The 20280-nt window shown below is 41.7% G+C and overlaps 1 protein-coding gene across 1 annotated transcript in view; it reads left to right on the top strand.

Moving 5' to 3' along the window:
- The window catches only part of LOC132823541 (ran-binding protein 17-like), a 955175-nt gene that overhangs the window by 566686 nt on the left and 368209 nt on the right, over positions 1-20280 (top strand). The window contains exon 19 of the mRNA XM_060837486.1: positions 10751-10854. Within this exon, the coding sequence (XP_060693469.1) occupies positions 10751-10854 (104 nt within the window). The remainder of the gene's footprint in view (positions 1-10750; positions 10855-20280) is intronic.

Below are 20280 nucleotides of genomic sequence, written 5' to 3'. Positions count from 1 at the left end.
TTCTGTTAAATGTTATTTCTTAAAAAGAATAGAAAGGAATGCAACATTGAGATTTTGTTTTGAATACAACCTTTGTATCAAAATTTGCTGATTAGAGGATGCACAATTCACCACTTATGCTTTCTTATAGTATTGAAGCATTTCTTCATAGATGTAAGGCTAACATTCTGTGAATCTGCACTGTTCCACTTTCTTATTACTGTTTTTGCAGTGGTCCTGTTCCACATATGCCAGTAAATGCCCAAACTTGTCCATGTGACCATTCTTCATCTCAGCAAAGTTGGGTTGTAGATGTCAAAAACTCTTCAAATTTAGACAGCATTTCAACTGGTACTAATTCCTAGTCTTGCCTAATCTTGGAACTTCTAATCAAAATATTGAGCATAAATTAGTGGGTACTATCTCAGAATCATAGAACATTCCAGTACAGGAACAGTTATTTGAATTTTAGATCTTTCCACCCAAGCCCCAGTCTAGTCCCAATTGCTTGATCACCTCCTATTTCCCTTTTTAATTAATGCTTTCCTTTTCTCATAGTGTTTGGGACAGAGAATTTAACATTCTGCACATTGTGTGTGCAAGCTATTGTCTCTATCTTCCTTTTAATTCCATTTGTGGTTATTTTACATTTCGGGCAATTGCTATTGTCTCAATTCACTGTGGAAACAATTATTTACATCTTTGCAATCTTGAAGGTTGTGTGAGCTAACCTCTTGAACATCTCAACTGTGATCAAAATCACCTCTATATTTAAAGCATTTTTTATCAAATGTAATGGCAACATTCTGTGAATCTGTGCTACTCCACTCCCATTGCTGGTATATTACTTCTACAGTGGAATGCCTAAAACTATACTCAATAGTCTAACCACATTTCTTCTAAGACCTTCCCTTCTCACATTATTAATGTTTTCAATACAAATGATGGTTACTTAGCCCTTTGCACCTGTGCCTTTGTTTGCTTTCTGTTAGAAAAACCTTGTATGACTTCCACTCTTCCAATTGCTCTCATGTGTCTTACTTCAAAAGTTTATCCAAATGAATTGTTACAGTGGCCTCTGTCTCACTTAGTCCCTGTGATAAAGCATCAGAGTTTCTAATGAAAAGAATATTGGGAAGGTAAGTCAAAAGAAAGATGAAAAATTTATAAATAAAAGTTGTATATAAGTTAGTTCAGTGGATGAAGGATACTGTGAACTGATGGGATATGTCCACGGTTGCTAGGAGAAACATGAAAAAGCAAGAAGTTTCAAGATTCCATTAAATATCAATATGTCATGGAGGATTGGAGATTCAATAGTGTAATACCCATCTTGAAGAAGGGCTCATGCCCAAAACGTCAATTTGCCTGCTCCTTGGATGCTGCCTGATCTGCTGCACTTTTCCAGCAACACATTTTCAGCTGTAATACCCATCTTACCTATGGTCTGGGAAGACTTAGAAGAAGAAATTGCTAGTCATAATCCACAGTTCCATCAGACGCTGGTTTCAGTTGGGCAGACTTTGCCAAAATTTAAAGAGAAGAATATGGAAGCATTTTTCATGCTGTTTGAGAAGATAGAAGGCCAAATGAGGTGGCCAAAAGCAAGAACTGGACCTTGCACGTGCAAAGTAAGTTAACTGGTAAAGCACTAGAGATGTATGCGACCCCATCAGAAGAACATTTCAGGGATCATGGTAAGGTGAAACAGGCTACTCTAAGTAGAGATGAGCTGGTCCCCAAAGCATATTGGCAGAAATCTTAGACCATAAGATATAGGAGCAGAATTAGGTCATTCAGCCCATTGACTTTGTTCTGCCATCCGATCATGGTTTTTCAAACCCATTCTCCTGACTTCTCCCTGTAGCCTTTGTTCTATTACCAATCGAGAACCCATCTATCTCTGTCTTAAAAACACTCAATGACTTGGCCTCCACAGCCTTCTGTGCCAATTAGTTCCACAGATTCACCACTCACTGGCTGAAGAAAATCCCGCTAATCTCAGTTCCAAAGGGTTGTCGGGCCTTCACTCTAAGGATGTGCCCTTGGGTCCTAGTCCCTCCTACTCATGAAAACATATTTTCCACATCTATTCTATGCAGGGCTCTCAGTATTCCTCCAGTTTCAATCAGATCCCTCCTCATTCTTCTAAACCCCATTAAGTACAGAACCAGAGTCCTCAACCACTTCTCATATAGCAAGTCTTTCGTCCCTGGGATCATTCTTGTAAGCCTCCTCTGAACCCTTCCAAGGCCAGAACATCACTCCTTAGATCTAGGGCCAAAAACTTCTCAGAATATTCCAAATACAGTCTGACCAGAGCCTTATATAGCCGCAGCAGTACATTTCTGCTTGTGTGCCCTCTTGAAATGAATGCCAGCATTTCAATTTGCCTTCCTAACTGCTGACTTTGCTTGTTAGCCTTAAGAAAATCCTAAACTAGGAATCACAAGTTCTTTTGTGCTTCAGGTTTCCAAAGCCTTTCCCCATTTTAGAAAATAGCCTATGCTTCTATTCTTCCTACAAAAGTGTAAAGCCTCACACTTCACCTCATTGTTTTTCATCTGCCACTTCTTTGCACACACTCCTCACCCGTCCAAGTCCTTCTGCAGCCTCCCTGCTTCCTCAACACTACCTGTCTCTCACTTATCCTTCTTTCTGGCACATGAAAACTTTGCAGCAATGCCCTCAGTTCCTTCGTCCAGATTGTCAATGTACAATAGTTGTGGTCCCATCATGGATCCCCGTGAAAATTACTAGTCACCAGCTGTCATCTTGAAAGAGACCCCTTTTTCTCAACTCTATGCTTTCTGCCAGTCAACCAATCCTCTATTCATGCCATTATGTTGCTCTGAACACCATGAGCTTTGAATTTATTTAGCAGCCTCCTGTGCAGCACCTTGTCAGGCTTTTGCCTGAAACGTCGATTTCGCTGCACTTTGGATGCTGCCTGAACTGCTGTGCTCTTCCAGCACCACTAATCCAGAACCTTGTCAAAAGCCTTCTGGAAATCCAAATAAATCCCGTTCACTGGCTCTCCTTTGTTTAATTTGCCCATTACCTCCTCAAAGACTTTTAATAAATTTGTCAGGCATGACCTCACCTTGATGAGGCCACATTAACTTGGCCCCATTTTACCATTCTTTCTAAGTACTTCACAATCTCATCCTTAATAATGGACTCTAAAACTAACCAATTTCCAAGGTCAAGCTAACAGGCCTATAATTTTCTGCCTTCTGCCTCCTTCCCTTCTTAAATAGGGACATTACATTAGTTATTTTGCAGTACTGTGGAACCCTCCTTGACTCCGGTGATTCCTGAAAGGTCACCGCCAGTACCGCTATAATCTCCTCAGTTATGTCCTTCAGAACTTTGGGATGTAGTATACCTGTTCTGGAGATTTATCTATCTTCAGATCTTTCAACTTCCCGACAACCTTCTCCTCTGTGATGGCAACTACAGTCACCTTGGCCCCTGATTGTCTTAAAATTCTGGTATGCTACCAGCATCTTCCAATGTGAAAACTGATGCAAAATACCTGTTGAGTTTCTCCACCATTTCTTTGTTTCCCTGACTACTTCTCCAGCCTAATTTTTTAGTGGTCCAATGTCCACTTGTCTCTCTCTTACCATTTATATATCTAAAACAAACCATCGCAATCTTCTGTTATACCACTAGCTAGCTTACTGTCTTATTTCATCTTCTCCCCCCTTATTACTTTTATTGTTATTCTGTGCAGGTTTTTAAAGACTTTCCAATCCTCTAGTTTCCCATTACATTGTATACTCTTGGTCTTATAGTATTCCTGACTTCCCTTGTCAGCCATGGTTGCCTCAACTCCCTGCTCCCCGCCCCCCCATTCACACACATTCACCCCTCCCCGTCCCTTAGTATGTTTAAGAGGTTTCAGACTTACAAAAACAGTCTCAATAAACCTTAACTGAGTTTGAGATGGTTAAACAAACTAATTTTGATAGATGGATAAGCGCCTTAAAGGCTGAGAATACAATAGATTATCTCAGAAAAATTGTTTTAGAAGAATTTAACATTTCCTTACCTTCTGTACACAGAACTCATTTAGAAGACCAAAGGGTAGCAACAGCAAGACAGGCAGCTATAATGACTGATGACTGTGAACTGTTCCATAAACCTTTCTTCCATTATCCCCAGAAATTTGAGAATAATAAAAATTGGAGAGTGAAAGGAAGGTAGATAGTCAGGATAGAGAATGGACAGTAGGGAATGTCCCAAGAACCCTTCTCAGATTAACAAGGAAATCATTGAGGGTAAAAGTGAAATTCAGAAGCTTATGTTACAGCATGGAGTAAACCTTTCTGCTAATTTAAACCAGCAACACAGAAACAATTCGTCCCGTGCTGTAATCTGTTAAAATACAAGAGGCAAAGAACTAACTCAAAACTCACTATTTGAAGTAAAAATTAACAACTTTATTCTTTAAGCCAAACAGAGAATATTAACTAACAACAATTTACAACTCCGTTCTCTTAAACCTATTTTTTACCTCCAAGTCTTCAATGCTAGTCTGATTAAAAAAAATCCTAATTAAGGTTTACAAAAGAAAATTACGTTTCAAAACCAGCTTGCTGAGTCTCCTTTGTAGATTTTTCTCTGTAAATTCTCTCCAGGTCAATTTCTATGTTCTGCTGGCAAACTTCTTCCAGAGACAGGTACCTTTACGAGAGCTCTTAAACAAGCAGCCTACATCTGTTGGTTTTTTGGCAGTTCTCTCTCAAAAATGTCCGGTTTTATACCCTCAAAACATCGGATTGTTTTATTGGTTTTAATATTATCAAATACTGATTTCAAACTTGATTAGAGTTTGATACCTTGGGGCATAATTTAAACTGATTGGCCAAATTTGAACTTGTTTTTGTCTTCTGGCAACCCAGCTAGTGCTAGCTGTGTCAACCAAATGTTACATTGTTACCTTGTTCAGAACACCTTGTGCTATGTCAGACAGGCATTGTTAGCTTTTCAGATGTCTTAGAGGTACAGGACCTTGGCACCTTCATAACACTTAAATGCTCCTTTTGTAGTAAAATGGGCCTCATGCATTTGAAATGTTGGAAGTGACAAAATAAACACTTGGGACTTAGAGGAGTAATAAAAATGAATTTGAGAAGGGAACACAAAAAGATGCTAACATGGACTGAGTTGTAGCTCTAACCGTATGAAAACGGATGGAGGTAAATTTTATTGTTTGTAAAGAAATGTGTAAGTTGGATGAAAGATATGCAGGGTTTTTGTCAAAAGGGAAGGTGACTCCCTTCACTTCAGGTGAGGTGGCTAATCCTATAGGGTGGCACGATGGCTCAATGGTTAACACTGCTGCCTCACAGCACCAGGATCCCGGGTTCAATCCCACCCTTAGGTGACTGTCTGTGTGGAGTTTGCATGTTCTCCCTGTGTCTGCATAGATTTCCTCTGGGTGCTCCAGTTTACTCCCACAATCCAAAAATGTGCAGGTTATGTGGATTGGCCGTACTAAATTGCCCATAGTGTCAGGGATATGTTGGATAGGTGGATTAGCCATGGTAAATCTGGAGTTATGGGGATAGGGTAGGGGGATTATACTTAGTGGGGTGCTCTTCAGAGGGTCAGTGCTGACTCAATGGGCCAAATGGCCTCCTTTCTCACTATTCTGTGATTCCATAGCCATACTAAGAGTCATGGCAGAAATATAATATCTCTTACAGATTTAATTTTTCTTTCAGAGAGTTTGATGGGAGCTAAGGTGCATGGGGTTGGTGATGGATATGTTCCAGTTCCATTTTATAAAGTACAAATAAAATGGGATTTGTTATCAGGAGAAGTAATTGTCAGAGTTGTAAAAACATTACCTATTGAGGGATAGATTGACTTCTGGGTAACAATTTGACAGGACTGAGGGCTGTAGCTGCACCCAAACTTACAGAATGCCCAAAGGAGGTTCAAGAAACAAAACAGGAACAGGTTGCTGATATCTTACCTTCATATGGGTTAACCAGGACAGTGGTTAACAGAAACTTATCAATAAGGATTGATGCGGCACCAAAAGCAAATGAAAGGGTATCTAAAACTTGCCGAAAGGGTGAAGATAAACTTAGTGAAGTGTTTAGTTGATCTCCCTAATTGCAGCACAGGAGAGAGTTCCTGAATTAAATAAATTAGCACAGTCAGCTCATACTAGGGTAGGAGCCAAAGGAGTTCCAGAGTGCTGTAAACTTAAGAATGGAGTGCTCCTGAGAAAGTGGAAACCCCCTCATATAGCCATAGGTGAGAAATGTCACTTGCAAATCAGGTAGTGGTACTGCCTCACTATCTGCATCTAAACTGGAGCGGCATCAATATCCTTGCACGGAGGTTTGCTAGTGCCACTCAGGAAAATTTCAACTAGTATGGCAGGAGGGTGGGAAACAGAGCAGTAGGTCACCATGTGGTGTGATTGAGGATAAATCAAGTAAGTCTAGTGGGAAGAACATAAAGAGCCAAGTTAATGAACAAATCGGGACTAGCAGTCCTGAAGTATATTTATTTTAATGCAAGGAGTATCACAGGTAATCAGATGAGTTTAGAACCTGGATTAGTACATGGGACTACAATGTGGTAATTACAGACAATTGAGAGAAGGGCAGGACTGATAGCAGAAATGTTTCAGGGTTTAGAAGTTTCAGGTGAGATAGAGAGGGATGTAAATGGAGTGGGGAGTTGCATTACTGATTCAGGAGAATATCATAGCTAACTAAGAGAGGACATCTTGGTGGACTCATCCAGCAAGATAAAATGGGTAGAATTTAGAAATAAGAAAGGTGCATTTGATATGAAAAGCTTATGCTATAGGCCTCCCAGTAAACAGTAGAAGAGCAAATATGTAAGTAGATCATGAAAATTCGTAAAAACAACAGGATTGTTGTCATGGGTGATTTTAACTTGCCCAATACTCACTGGGATTCTGTTTATGCTGAGCTTAGATGGGACAGAATTTGTTAGGTGCATCCAGGAGGGTTTTCTTGAAACAAATATGTAGGTAGTCCAGCTAAGAAAGAATCACAGAATCCTTACAGTGTGGAAGGAACCCGGTTGGCCCATTAAGTATGCACCAATCCTCCGAAGAGCACCCCACGCAGCCCCAGCTCCCTACCCTTTCCTGTAACCCCTCATTTACCACTTGGCCTGCACATCCTTTGAAACAATGGACAATTTAACATAGCCAGTCCACCTAACCTGAACCCCTTTGTTTTGTGGGAGGAACCCAGAGCACCTGGATGAAAACCGTGCAGATACATGGAGAACATGTAAACTTCACACACAGTCGCCCAAGACTGGCATCAAACCTGGGTCCCTGGTACTGTGAGGCAGCAGTGTTAACCACTGAGCCACCGTGCTGCTATAGGAGCGTTTTATTGGGGAGTGAGCCTGACCAGATGATCGAAATTTCAGAGGGGGAGTAGTTTGGGAACAGTTATCATAATTTCATAAGTTTTAAGATAGTTATGAATAAAGACTCATTAGAATTATGCAATCCTTGCAGTGTGAAGCAGGCCATTTGGCCCATTGAGTCACATTGACCCTCCAAAGAGCATTTACATAGACCCACTCCATCCTTGTAACATCGCAGTTCTCATGGCTAATCTACCTAGCCTGCACATCCCTTTTAGTATGGCCAATCCATGTAACCCACACATCTTTGGATTGTGCAAGGAAACCAGATCACCAGAGGAAACTCACGCAGACACAGGGAGACACAGGGAGAACATACGAACTCCACGCAGACACTGTCGCCCAAAGCTGGAATCGAATCCAGGTCCCTGGTGTTGTAAGGCAGCAGTGCTAACCACTGAGCCAATTTGTTCTTTTGTGAAAATGCTGGAGGAAAACCAATCACAACAGTATTAGGCAGGAACCAAAGAAATTAGATTGAGGGTGCTGTTTGAAGGTAAATCCACATCAGACATATGGGAGCCTTTTAAAAGGTCAGTTGACCAGAGTTCAGACCCAGCATGTTCCTTTGAGGATGAAAGATAAGGATGGAACCTCAAATCACAAGAAATATTGAAAGTTTAGTCAAAAATAAAAAGGAAGTGTATGTAAGGTTTCAGAAGCTGAAATCAAACAAGGTCCTTATGGGGTATAAAGGAAGCAGAAAAAGAACTTGAACGAGAAATTAGGAGAGCTAGAAAAGCCCATGAATATCCTTAGCAAGTAAAATTAAGGAGAATGCCAAAGTATTTTGTATGTATGTTAGGAGCAATTAGGGAAAGAGTACGTCTACTCAAGGACATAAAAGATCATTTATACATGGAGTCAGAGGAAGTATATGAGGTCCTTAATGAGTACTTTGTATCAGAATTCATCAAGGGGAAAGATATGGACAATGGTAAAAGTATTGTGGGGGGAATGTTGATATGCTGAGGCATGTCAATATTAAAACAGAGCAGGTTTTGGAAGTCTTGATAAACATTAAGATAATTAGATAAGTTCCCAGGCACTAATAGGATCCATGGAATCACAACAGTGCAGAAAGAGGCTATTCAGCTTATCAATTCTCCACCAACCCTGTGAAGAGCTTCCCACCACATGAAGCCACACGTGGTTTTTACCATTGCTAACCCACATAACTTGCACATCTCTGCAGATGACAGAGCATTTTGTTTTAGCGTGGTCAATCCACCTGGACATCTTTGGACTGTGGGAGGAAACTGGAGGATCCCGGAGGAAACCCATGCAAACTCAGGGAGAACATGCAAACTCCACATAGACAGTCACCCAAAGCTGGAATCGAACATGGATTGCTGGTACTGTAAGGCAGCAGTGCCACTGTACTGAAGAAGGCAAGAGAGGAGGTTACTGGGCATTGGCAGAGATCTTTGTGTTCACTTTAGCCACAGGCAAGATCCCAGAGAAATGGAGAATAGCCAGTGTTGTTCCTTTGTTTAAGGAGGGCAAAGTGAATTTTCCAGGAAATCATAGGCTGATGAAATTTACATCACTGGTAGGGAAATTATTGGAAAAGATTCTTAGGGACAGGATTTGCTCACATCTGGAGATGAATGGATTTATTCGGGATAGTCTGTTTGACTTTGTGCACAGGAGTTCATGTCTCACTAACTTGTTTGAGTTTTTTGAGAAAGTGAAAATGGCTGATAAGGGTAGGGTAGTGGATGTTGCCTTAATGAATTTTACTAAAGGAATTGATAAGGTCTTTCATGGCATGCTGATGTAGGTGGTTAAGTCCCATGGGACCTACAGCGAGTTGGCAAGTTGGACACAGAATTAGCTTGGTCATAGAAGACAGTGTTTCGATCTCTGACTGTAGGTCTGTGACCAGAGGTATTTTGCAAGGTTGTCAACATGTTGGGGTCAATTTTGAAAGTCTCTGATGGTTTAAATTTTACAATGGTCCGAATGCAGAGGTGGAGAGGCTGATTCGTTTCAGCTGCCTTTCTCTATGTCGTAACAGCAGATGGAACGAAATTGTATAATTATGAGCCAGTTAAAACAACATATTTATCAGGGCAAGTATTAGGATTTTTAATTAAGAATGAAATTACTAAGTATCTCAGTGAAGGGTTCTTGTGGCATGGTGGCTGTGTCCCTGCCTCTGGACCAGGAGGCCCAGGTTCAAGTTGTGTAATAAATTCTCTGAGTAGGGTGATTAGAAAAATATTTTTTTAATTAAATACCTCAGTAATGATAAGTAGGAACACCCAACAAAACATTGAGAAGTAAAAATATGTTTGGCAGAGCTGCTGGAATTCTTTGAAGAACTGGTATATGCTCAATGCAGTGGATGTCAAGTCCTTGAATCTTAGGAAATTCTTGACCATGTTCCTCACAGGAAGTTATTGGAGAAGGTTGAGCAATAGGAGATTGAAAAAGAGGTTTTACTAAAATATGAGCAATGGCAAATAATTCTAGAATCAAAGGAAATTTTCCAATTAGATAGGATGGGCAAAAATGGCAGATTACATTTAATAGGGCTTTTGCCCAAAACGTCAATTTTACTGCTCCTCGGATGCTGCCTGAACTGCTGTGCGCTTCCAGTACCACAAATCCAGATTACATTTAATGTCTACGCTTTGGGTAGGGAAATAATTATTTCACTTTGGAAGAGGATGAGTAAAAGGATTCAGAAGTTTGGGTTCACAGGAAAACAAAAGCAACACTTCGTTGTTAAAGTCACAGAGTATTTTGTGGGATAAGTACAGAAGAACAATGTTGAGATGTAATAGCAAACTTATATTAGAAGTTAATGAGACACCTGGAGTTCTCTGCATAGTTACAGCCTGTACATTGTCAGAAGAATATTGAGACTTCAGGGAGGGAGCAATACTGATTCACTAGAAACCTCCTGATATGCGAAAATACCGAAGCAAATAAAAACTTGCAGCATTAGAATCATTTCAAGAAAATTAGGGAGTTTTTTGATGAAGCTTTTCATAATAATGAAAGAAATCTGGAAACAAATTGTTTCCAGTGGTTGGATTATCTAGAACAATGAGTATGATTGACGATAAGAATTGTAGGAAAGAGATCAGGAATAGCTGTGATATTTAAGTATGGAATGCACTGGTAATTTTGTTTCAATCATTAACTCTATGTTAACATTTTAGATTGTGGTGACGTCTAGGGCTGTCTTCATGCTGATGGGAGATGTCAAAATTACAAGGTTAACTATTGTCTGAATAGAGTGGTGTGAAGCTTGAGTTCATGTCTTCCTCATTTTTATTGTCATAAAACTTTATTTTTCTTTTTTTATTGTACATTTAAGGTGAGGATGAAGATGAATTTGAGTTGTTCATGATGCCACTAACTACAACTTTTGAAAATCTGACACAGCTTTTCAATAGCAACTTCAAGCAAGACAAGGCCAAGGTATGTTTGTCCTTCTTATTTACCTTGCAAAATAAGATGTAACCTATGAGTTGCTACATTAATTACCATTTGCTGTTTCAAAATATTTCATATACTCCGAGGAATCTCAATTATCCGAAGGACACAGGCGGGGAGTGTTTTGTTCAGTTAAATGAATTCCGGACAATCGAATGTCGGATAACATAGTTTAACCAAGCATCAGGACTTTGCAATCTTGCTGGATAATCCAATATTAGGATTATCAAATGCTGGATAATCGAGGTTCCTTTGTATTGCAGTGATTTAAAGGTTACATTGACTCCTGTTATATGAAACACTTGAGCAATAAAACGTTATGTGTACATGTTGAGACTTCAGGTCTCCAGAGGCAGTGAGAGTCGTGTTAATGTGTGTGCTATATGCAAATGTCAGTAAACTGTTAAAGTATGTAAATGGTAATTAACTTTGCATTTGAGCTGGCATTCTGGCTTAACAGCCAATGCATAGGTTCAAGAGCTGTCTGCATCTTGTTTCTTTGGTGAAACTTACGGGCTGGGAAGCTTTAAACTGCTGAAAGCGAAGACTGCAATCATATCTGGGTGAGCACTTCTTCTGAGTGTGTTATTATTACTACTTTACATATAATTCTCAATATCTGTCCTTTCACCTTGATCTGCCCTTTGCTGAATCAATAAATCATAGAATCTCCGCTGTCAGCCTTCACATAACTTCGAAATAGTTTGTGCAGCTCTACCTTGCACCTATGTTAAATAACAAGAGGAGGAGGAGGAGGAGGACCAGTAGCTGAACCAACTTGCTTCTCCTCAGTCACTTGCCACTGCAAATAGCAGAGGGGATGAACACAGAAATCCATCTCAGAGAATGCAAGTCCCAAAAGCAGTACCTGTAGATACAGATCGACTGTATATGAGCATCAATGTCTCTGGAAACGTAGACTTTTATGACATCCCATTGTTGAAATCTGCATCCTCCTGTAAGAAGACCTCCTTCCCACTGGGCCAGGAGAGCAAACATTGCAATGACTGTCAATGTGGCTGTAACCGTAGGCCATCCTCCTCTGGCTCTCTGCTTCTTCTTGAAATTCTGTTCTTTCTGTTGGAAGGAGAGAAAGCAGAGAGTTGTGTTTGTGAAAAAAAGGCTTGAGTGGGAGTTGAGAAGGTCAACCTGAATAAACAGGTATAGACGCAAATTGACATAATGATTAATATGATATTAACTGTTTAGATGGGGATACAAGGTAGTACATAGGAATATATAATTTAGGCGGAGGAGTAGGCCATTCAGTCATTTGAACTTGCTAAATCATTCAGTAAAATTACAGCTGATCTGGTTGTGATCTCAATTCCACTTTGCTGGCTTCCTCCCATATCCTTGTTTTCTTGTCTTTTGAAAATGCGTCGAATTGAAGTTTAAATAATTTCAATGATGCAGCCTCCTCTGCTTTCTAGGAAGAGAATTCATGCAGTAATAATTATCTATAAATTCTCTTCTGCAGAATTTCTCCTCATCTCTGTATTCATAAACAGTGTCCTGTGCTTTCAACCTCTCCCAAAAGAGACAATGTAACAGAATCGTATAGTTTGTCAGAGGCCTTTCGATCCATCGAGTCTATACTGCCAAACATGTACTACTTCTACACTAGTCCCACATTCCCTCACTAGGCCCATGGCCTTGAGTGTTATGACACTTCAAGTGATCGTCCAAATACTTTTAAAGGTTGTGAAGTTCCCTCGTTTCAAGTATCCTCTCAGGCAGGGCATTTCAGTGCCCCACCATTCTCTTGCTGAAAAGGTTTTTTTCTCAAATTCCCGGTGATCTCCTGCTTTTTAAATTAAAATTATGCACCCTTGTTATTGACTATTCGAGAAAGGGGACCAGCTGATTTCTAATCACATTCTCTGTGCTCCTCATACATCTGTATAAGGTCCTCCTCTCACCTTCTCTGTTCTAAAGAAAACAATCTAAGCTTATCCAGCTTCTCTTCGACTAAAGGTGATATGCTGAAGACTTCAGCTGTGTCAGGCCCAGGTCAGTGATAACTTGCAGAATATTTTGGGCATTAAATGTGTGAATTTTGGATGTTGAAATTTGTGCACTGATCTGTCTGGATTTTGGTTGGCAAAACAGGTAGGGTGAAGCATTTGGTCAATTCTGACATCACAGTTTCGATAGATATGGTTCCAAGGGGAAGTGCCTTTATTGCCATGTCTGTGATGGAAAGAGTATACTGCTAGCCCCCTTTTTTGTCTTGGGCAGGCGTCCCACATAGTCCACTAACACCTTGCTGAATAGTTCCACAAAAGCAGATTCTACAAAACTTGATCACAACCTTATGCAACAGTGTCCAGTAAAAATGCTGTTGACCGTTGCTTCCTTCTTTTGTATACTGACATGTCCAGCCTTCAAAACCTTGTGACTTTGCCATAAAATGTCCCTCAGTTTCTCAGCTGCACCACTATTTGGTGTATCACTTTCCCTTCTTTGTTTACAGGTCCGTGAGAGCATCTCCATTTCTCAGCAGCACTTCGTGTCTAATGTAGTCAGTGTGTGTTTCTGCTGCATCTTCAGGATATGAGCAGTCTAAGCTGCTGCTTTTAACAGTGGATCAATGTATTGGGCTGCTACCAAGGAGGTTCCATTTACTACCTTCTTATGTTTTTCCAGACTTCCAAAAACATTTCTGATAACCAAACCAGAGGGCTCCATTGGCTTAGCTTGACACTCCACAGACCATGTGAACACACAATGAGGAAGAATGCCAGACACGTTTTCCTGCAGCTGTTCCCTAACCTCAGCGGCCTTCTTGGAGTCACTGGGGAAGCTATTACCTTCGATCTTGCCAGATCATTGCTGAAGGATAGATCAATCCCATCCACAGGCAGAGTGAGGATGACTGCCACAATCACTGATCCTGACACAAGCACACACTCCAGATATACCTGTAAAGGAGGATGGGTATTTACCCGACTTCAATCCCTTTTCCAATTTCTCTGGTGTGAAGGTCATGCCTTTTCGTACAGTAGGGTCTGGCAGACCCAGTATTCTGCAGTACCGTATCACACTTGCTCAGCTAACTGGGGGGGGGGGGGGGGGTTGGTGTGACCACCTTTATTTTGGATTCAATATACCGGTAACTCTCAGGGATTCATTTAACTTCATCCGCACATTCAGAAGTGCCTTCAGAGGGATTTGCAGCCGCAGTCAGTGCCATAGCTTAGCCTACTAAGGAATGTATGTCACCAATAAATCCCGTCAATTTTTCCTGTGGTCTCCAACAGTTGGAGCAGACATCTAATGCATGTTGGCATTTAAAATACACAGACTTTTTCCTCTTTCTTTTTCATGTCAGCACCACCATTTCTATTCTCAGGAGGACTTCCCTCTTTCCCATGGGTCTCAGTTTTCTGTCACCCTCCCAATTCTACCTTTTCCAATTGTTTGATGGTGACTTAAAGAGAGAACAGGGGTTTGTGGATCAGCCAATGTGCTTGTTTGCATAGATGCAGTGACTCACTGAACCTATAGGTATATTCCTATTGGGACAGGACGTTAGTTAGCTCGGTTGGCTGGAAAACTGGTTGGCAATGCAGAGTGATACCAACAGCATGAGTTGATTTCCTGAGTTGGTTGAGGTTATCATGAAGAACCCTCCATCTCAACCTCTCCTCTTGCCTGAGGGGTGGTGACCCTCAGATTTGTAGTACCACCAGTCGTCTCTATCTAATGCGAAATCAGCATATGATCTGGCAAGTTTACTTTTTTTATGCTGACTGGGAAGGGTATGGAATTTGTAAACTTCTCAAGAGCAATTAATTCGTGGAAGATTTCTTAAGTAGCTTCTGTCTTCAGTGGCTATACCCACTGGTCAAAGCAAGTTTTTCAAATTCCAGGTACAGTACATAGAACATAGAACAGTACTGCTGTACAATCCCTTCGGTCCTCGATGTTGTGCAGACCTTTTATCCTAGTCTAAGGTCAAACTAACCTGCACACCCTTCATTTTACTATAATCCATGTGCCATGTCGCTTAAATGTCCCTAATGTATCTGACTCTACTACCACTGCTCCACGCACCCACCACTCTTCCTCCAATCACTTGAAAATGATGCCCCCTCATGATAACCATTTCCACCCTGGGATCAAGTCTCTGGCTAGCAACTCTATCTATACCTCTCATCATTTTGTATACCTCTATCAAATCACTTGTCATCCTTCATCGTTCCAATGAGAAAAGCCCTCGCTCCCTCACCCTTTCTTCAAGAGACATGGCCTCCAGTCCAGGCAGCATCCTGGTAAACCTCATCTGCACACTCTCTTTTTTTTGCATGTATGTATATATTTATTGAAAGAATTTTTCACTCTTTTACAAAAACAAACCAAAATGTTATTAAAGTACAGAAGTACAGAAAAGTAGAAATATCGTATTATTATATTACAGTAATGCTAACTATAAACTGCCTACTATTCTTCAAGATAGTCGTCTCATATTTATTTGACTTAACCCAAATTAGCATAAACTCAAATTAAATAAAATAACATTAAACTAAATTACAATTCACTAAAATTAAATTACACTACATTGTACTATATTACATTGCTCCACTCACCGCACCTCCATCAAGGCTCTCGTCCATGGGAACAGCAGTTATTATACCCGTATTTACTAGGCTGCCACAGCACTCCCCCACCACCAGGGTCCCCGGACTAGCATATACGGCCCTCGTGGCTATATAAAGGCCCTAATCAATACTGGCAACAGATCCATGTCTATGTAATTTAGAAATGGCATTCCGTAGTGCACCATACTTGTCAGGTAATCTTGAGGGATGTGCTCCAGCACAAGTCTGTGCCACCCTGCAAGACCTGGAGGCTGTTCTTCCTCGCACAGTGTGTAAAAATTTGAATAACGTCTTTTCGTGCTCACCCAAGGAGGGAAGATTTGGTAATCCAAAAAGGAAGGACACCGGATCCTCCCTAACTTCTATTCCCAGGATCTTCTCCAGCTCATTCACTATGCTCCCCCACCCTCTGACAAGTATCCTCGGATCTTGTAACAGGACCAAAAGCAATGTGTAAGGGTGCCAATACTGTTTTTACATTTGGGACATTTCGAGGAAGATCCTTTCTTAAACTTTGCTAACCTCTCTGGTGCCATATGGGCCCTGTGGAGGATCTTCACTTGTATCACTTGTATCACTTGTACCTTATTACATATTGAAATTTTCTTCACATTCCCCCATATATCCTCCCATGTTTCCAATGAGATTTCTTCTCCTAACTCCTGACTCCGAATCTCATGGAATTTCTCCATATCTCCTAAATCATTCCCTCTCTGCAGATGATATATGGTACTAAATGAGAGAGCGCCCCCACATCGGAGCACTCTTCATTCAATATCCGACTTGTAGTGCTGGGCCAAGAGTGTGGTCTTCTTCTGTATGTAACCCATAACCTGGAAATATCGGAAAAAGTCCCTATTAGGGATTCAGTATTTCTGACCTAACTGGCTGAAAGACATCAAGACCTCTTCCTCAAATAAATCTCCCGTAAAGGAGATTCCGTTACCCTCCCGAGCTCCGAAGCCGGAGTCCATTGACCCTGGTCTAAGTAACTAACGGGGCTCTCACTAATGGGTGAACGGCGAAGTCTTAAGCAAATTGGCCTCACCCTGCTCCATTATACTCCACGCTTTTACCGTATTTATGATAATTGGACCTTCACAGTGCACAACTACTGATCTCATCTTATCCATGAACAGTAAGTTTGTGAGCGGACATCTCGCCTATGAAGCCCCAACATCAAGCCATTTCGACTTTGAGTCATTGTGTACCCATTCGTCTATATATGACAACATTGCTCCTGTTTGGTATCTCTTCACATCTGGGAGGTCCATGCACCCATATCTTGCGGAAGTTGCAGCTTGATAAATTTAATTAGGGGGCGCCTATGACACCAAATAAATTATCTAAGCCATCCTGCAAATCTCTACAGCACCTGTTTGGGTAATAACACCGGGAGCATCCTCATAGGACATAATAACTAAACATTCATTTTACTCAAGGCTATGCAGCCTAGCCATGATATGGTAGTCCGTCCCATTGCTGCAGGTCCTGTTTTATATTCTTACAAACAGCTGTGTAAAGTTAGCTCCGTATAGCTGCCGGAAGTAAAGGGTAATAAAAATTTCCAGACAGAGAAAACCTTTCTGTGACCATCTAAAAGGCAACTCCATTCCATCCTCTAGCTTCGGTACTTCCACCAATCCCCCCAGGGGCATGATTTCAATTTTGTGAAATTTATCCTGTACCCTGAAAAGCTGCTGAATAATGTAATTTTTTGTATTAGCCGGAGTATGGACTTTTTGGGGTTCGCCAAAAGCAGATGGACATCGTCCGCATAGAGAGTGATTTTGTGTTTGCCAACTCCCACCTTTGGTGCCATTATTTCAGGGTCCTTTCAGATAGCCTCTGCCAGTGGTTCAAGTCCCAAGGTAAACAGCAGCAGTGACAGGGCCCCCACACTAAAATTGCTCAATTTGACCCCATTTGTGATAACCACCGCCTTGGGATCTCCATATAACATTGTCACTCACCTGGCGTAGGTCCCTCACTGACCAAAATGATCTAAAACAGCAAAGAGATATGACCATTCCACCCTGTCAAAAGCCTTTCTGCATCCAAGGAGACCACCAAACCCAGAATCATTCTCTGCTGACATATTTGGCATTATATTCAATACCCATCTGATATTGCTGGAGGAGCTGCAGCCCTTGATAAAACCAGTCTGGTTCTCTTATATTCACAGGCAGCACCTTCTCCAACCTCACAGCCAACATCTTTGATAGGATTTTAAAATTTACATTGAACAACCAGATGGGTCTATACGACGTGCAATCCTTTGGGGTCTTTCCCTTTCTTTAAAATAAGGGAGATATTAGTCTCACTATGAGAGGGAGGCAGTCCTGGCTATACAAATTATTATACATCTCCAGCAGTGGTTCAGCCAACATGTGTATGAACTCCTTGTAAATTTCACTCGGGAACCAAACTGGACGGAGTGCCATACCACCTTAGAGCTGCCTTACCATCTCTTGCACCTCCTGTACTGTCTTCTGGCTGTTTCTGTTATTAATTGCTTTTCCTTATACTGCTGGAGTTGCACTAGGACCAGGCGGGTCTGCTGGACCGGCCTGGACCTACACATCATGACCTGGTGGGCCCGCTCCACTCTCACCCAGCTCAACTTGATCTCCAGCCCCAGCATCTCCAGGAGCCACCTCTCAAAAAAATCAGCAAGGTTCTCACCTTCTTCATGTTTTGGTAAACCCACAATCCGTAGTTTTTTTTCTCCAACCTCAATTTTCGAGGTTGTCTACTTGTTCCTGCAGGGCCCGAACCTGGCCTTCCATGGTTCGGACTCGCCCCTTGGAGTCCTCCGAGGCTTCAGTCCTCTGCTCCACCGCTTCTATACTCTGATCCAAAACCTGGATCTCCTGCTCGTGTTTTGTCAGCATGGCAGTAATTGGTTCCAGCGCTCCCTCGATTTTCTTACTGAGCTTTGCGAACTCTGTTAGTAAGTGTAGTTGCTCAACTGAATGTAAGGGCACTGCCATAGGAGTTGAGGTAACAACTGTGGGTATGCCCGACATCGTAGGGGAGTGCACTGTCTGCTGCGCTCCCTTTGCTCCATTTCCCTTGGATGTCTTAATTTCAGCTCCAGATCTGTCAAATCTTAATTTAAAAGGCTCTAGGTATTCTACCTACTTTACATTATAAACTTTCCTCAGGGGTGGCTAATTAGGGGGGCGAGGTAGGTGCCCACTTTGCCTGAGGTGTGGCACAGAGCCCAACACGGCAGACTGTTCAGACTGCCGCCATCTTAAATTCTGCCCGACTACCCCCGCACCCTTGCTGAAACTTCCACATTCCTCCTAATGAGGCAACCAGAACTGAACACAGTATTCCAAGTGTGGTCTAACCAGGGCTCCACGAAGCTGCAGCATAATCTTGTGATGCTTAAACTCAATCTCGCTGTTAATGAAAGTGAACACACCGTACTCCTTAACAACCCTATCAACTTGGGTGGCAACTTTGAGGGATCTATGGACACGGACGCCAAGATCCCTCTGTTCCTCCACAATGCCTAAAGTCCTGCCTTTAACCCTGTAATCTGCACTCAAATTCAATCTTCCAAAATAAATCACTTTATACTTTTCCATCTGTCACTTCTCAGCCCAGTTCTGCATCCTGTCAATGTCCTGTTGCAACCTACAACAGCCCTCCACACTATCCACAACTCCACCAATCTTCATGTCATAAGCAATCTTACTAACTCACCCCACCACTTCGTCATCCAAGTCATTTATAAAATTCACAAAGAGCAGAGATCCGAGAACAGATCCACTGGTCACCGAGCTCCAGTCTGAATACTTTCTATCTACTATCACCCTCTGTCTTCTGTGGGCCAATCAATTCTGTATTCTGGCAGCTAAATTTCCCTGTATCCCATCCACTGTTCTACTTTCATCAATGTGTTTTGACACATCCTCAAAGAATTCAATAATGCTTGTGAGGCATGACCTGCCCCTCACTATCTTTAACCATACTATGCTTTCCAAAATATTCATAATCCTATCTCTCAGAATCCTCCCCAATAATGTTCACACTACCAACATAAGACTGACTGGTCTGTATTTCCCAGGGTTATCCCTATTCCCTTTCTTGAACAAGGGAATAACATTTGCCACCCTCCAAACACCTGGCACTACTCCAGTGGACAGTGGGGATGCAAAGGTCATTGTCAAAGGCGCAGCAACTCTTCCCTCGCTTCCTGTAGTAATCTTGGCCCAGGCACTTATCTATCCTCATGTTTTTTAAAATTTTCAGCACATCGTCCTTTTAACTTCAACCTATTTGAGCATATCAGCTTGTTTCACGCTGTCCTCACAAACGAAGCCAAGTATTCATTAAGGACCTCCCCTGCCTCTTCCAACCCCAGGCACAAGTTCACTCCAGTATCCTTGATTGGCCCTACCCTCACTCTGGCCATCCTCTTGTTCCTCACTTAAATATGGAACACCTTGGAGTTTTCTTTAATCCTATCCATTAAGGCTTTTTCATGCCCCCTTCTAGCTCACCTAAGTCCATTCTGCAGTTCCTTCCTGGCTACCTTGTAACCCTCTAAATCCCTGTTGGGTCCTCAACCTTAAGTAAGCTTCTTTCTTCCTCATGGCTAGATGTTCCACATCTCTTATTATCCAAGGTTCCTTCACCATACCATCCCTTCCTAGCCTCAGTGGGACAAACCTATCCTGCACTCGCAACAAGTGCTCCCTAAACAGCTTCCACTTTTCTGTCGTGCATTTCCCTGAGAATACCTGTTTCCAATTCATGTTCCTGCCTAATAGTAATTCCCCCTCTCCCAATT

Source organism: Hemiscyllium ocellatum, chromosome 16 (assembly GCF_020745735.1).
Source record: "Hemiscyllium ocellatum isolate sHemOce1 chromosome 16, sHemOce1.pat.X.cur, whole genome shotgun sequence".
In the NCBI taxonomy this organism is placed as follows: Eukaryota; Metazoa; Chordata; class Chondrichthyes; order Orectolobiformes; family Hemiscylliidae; genus Hemiscyllium; species Hemiscyllium ocellatum.
The sequence above is the reverse complement of the archived record's forward strand: the minus strand, read 5'-3'. Positions and strand labels throughout refer to the sequence as shown.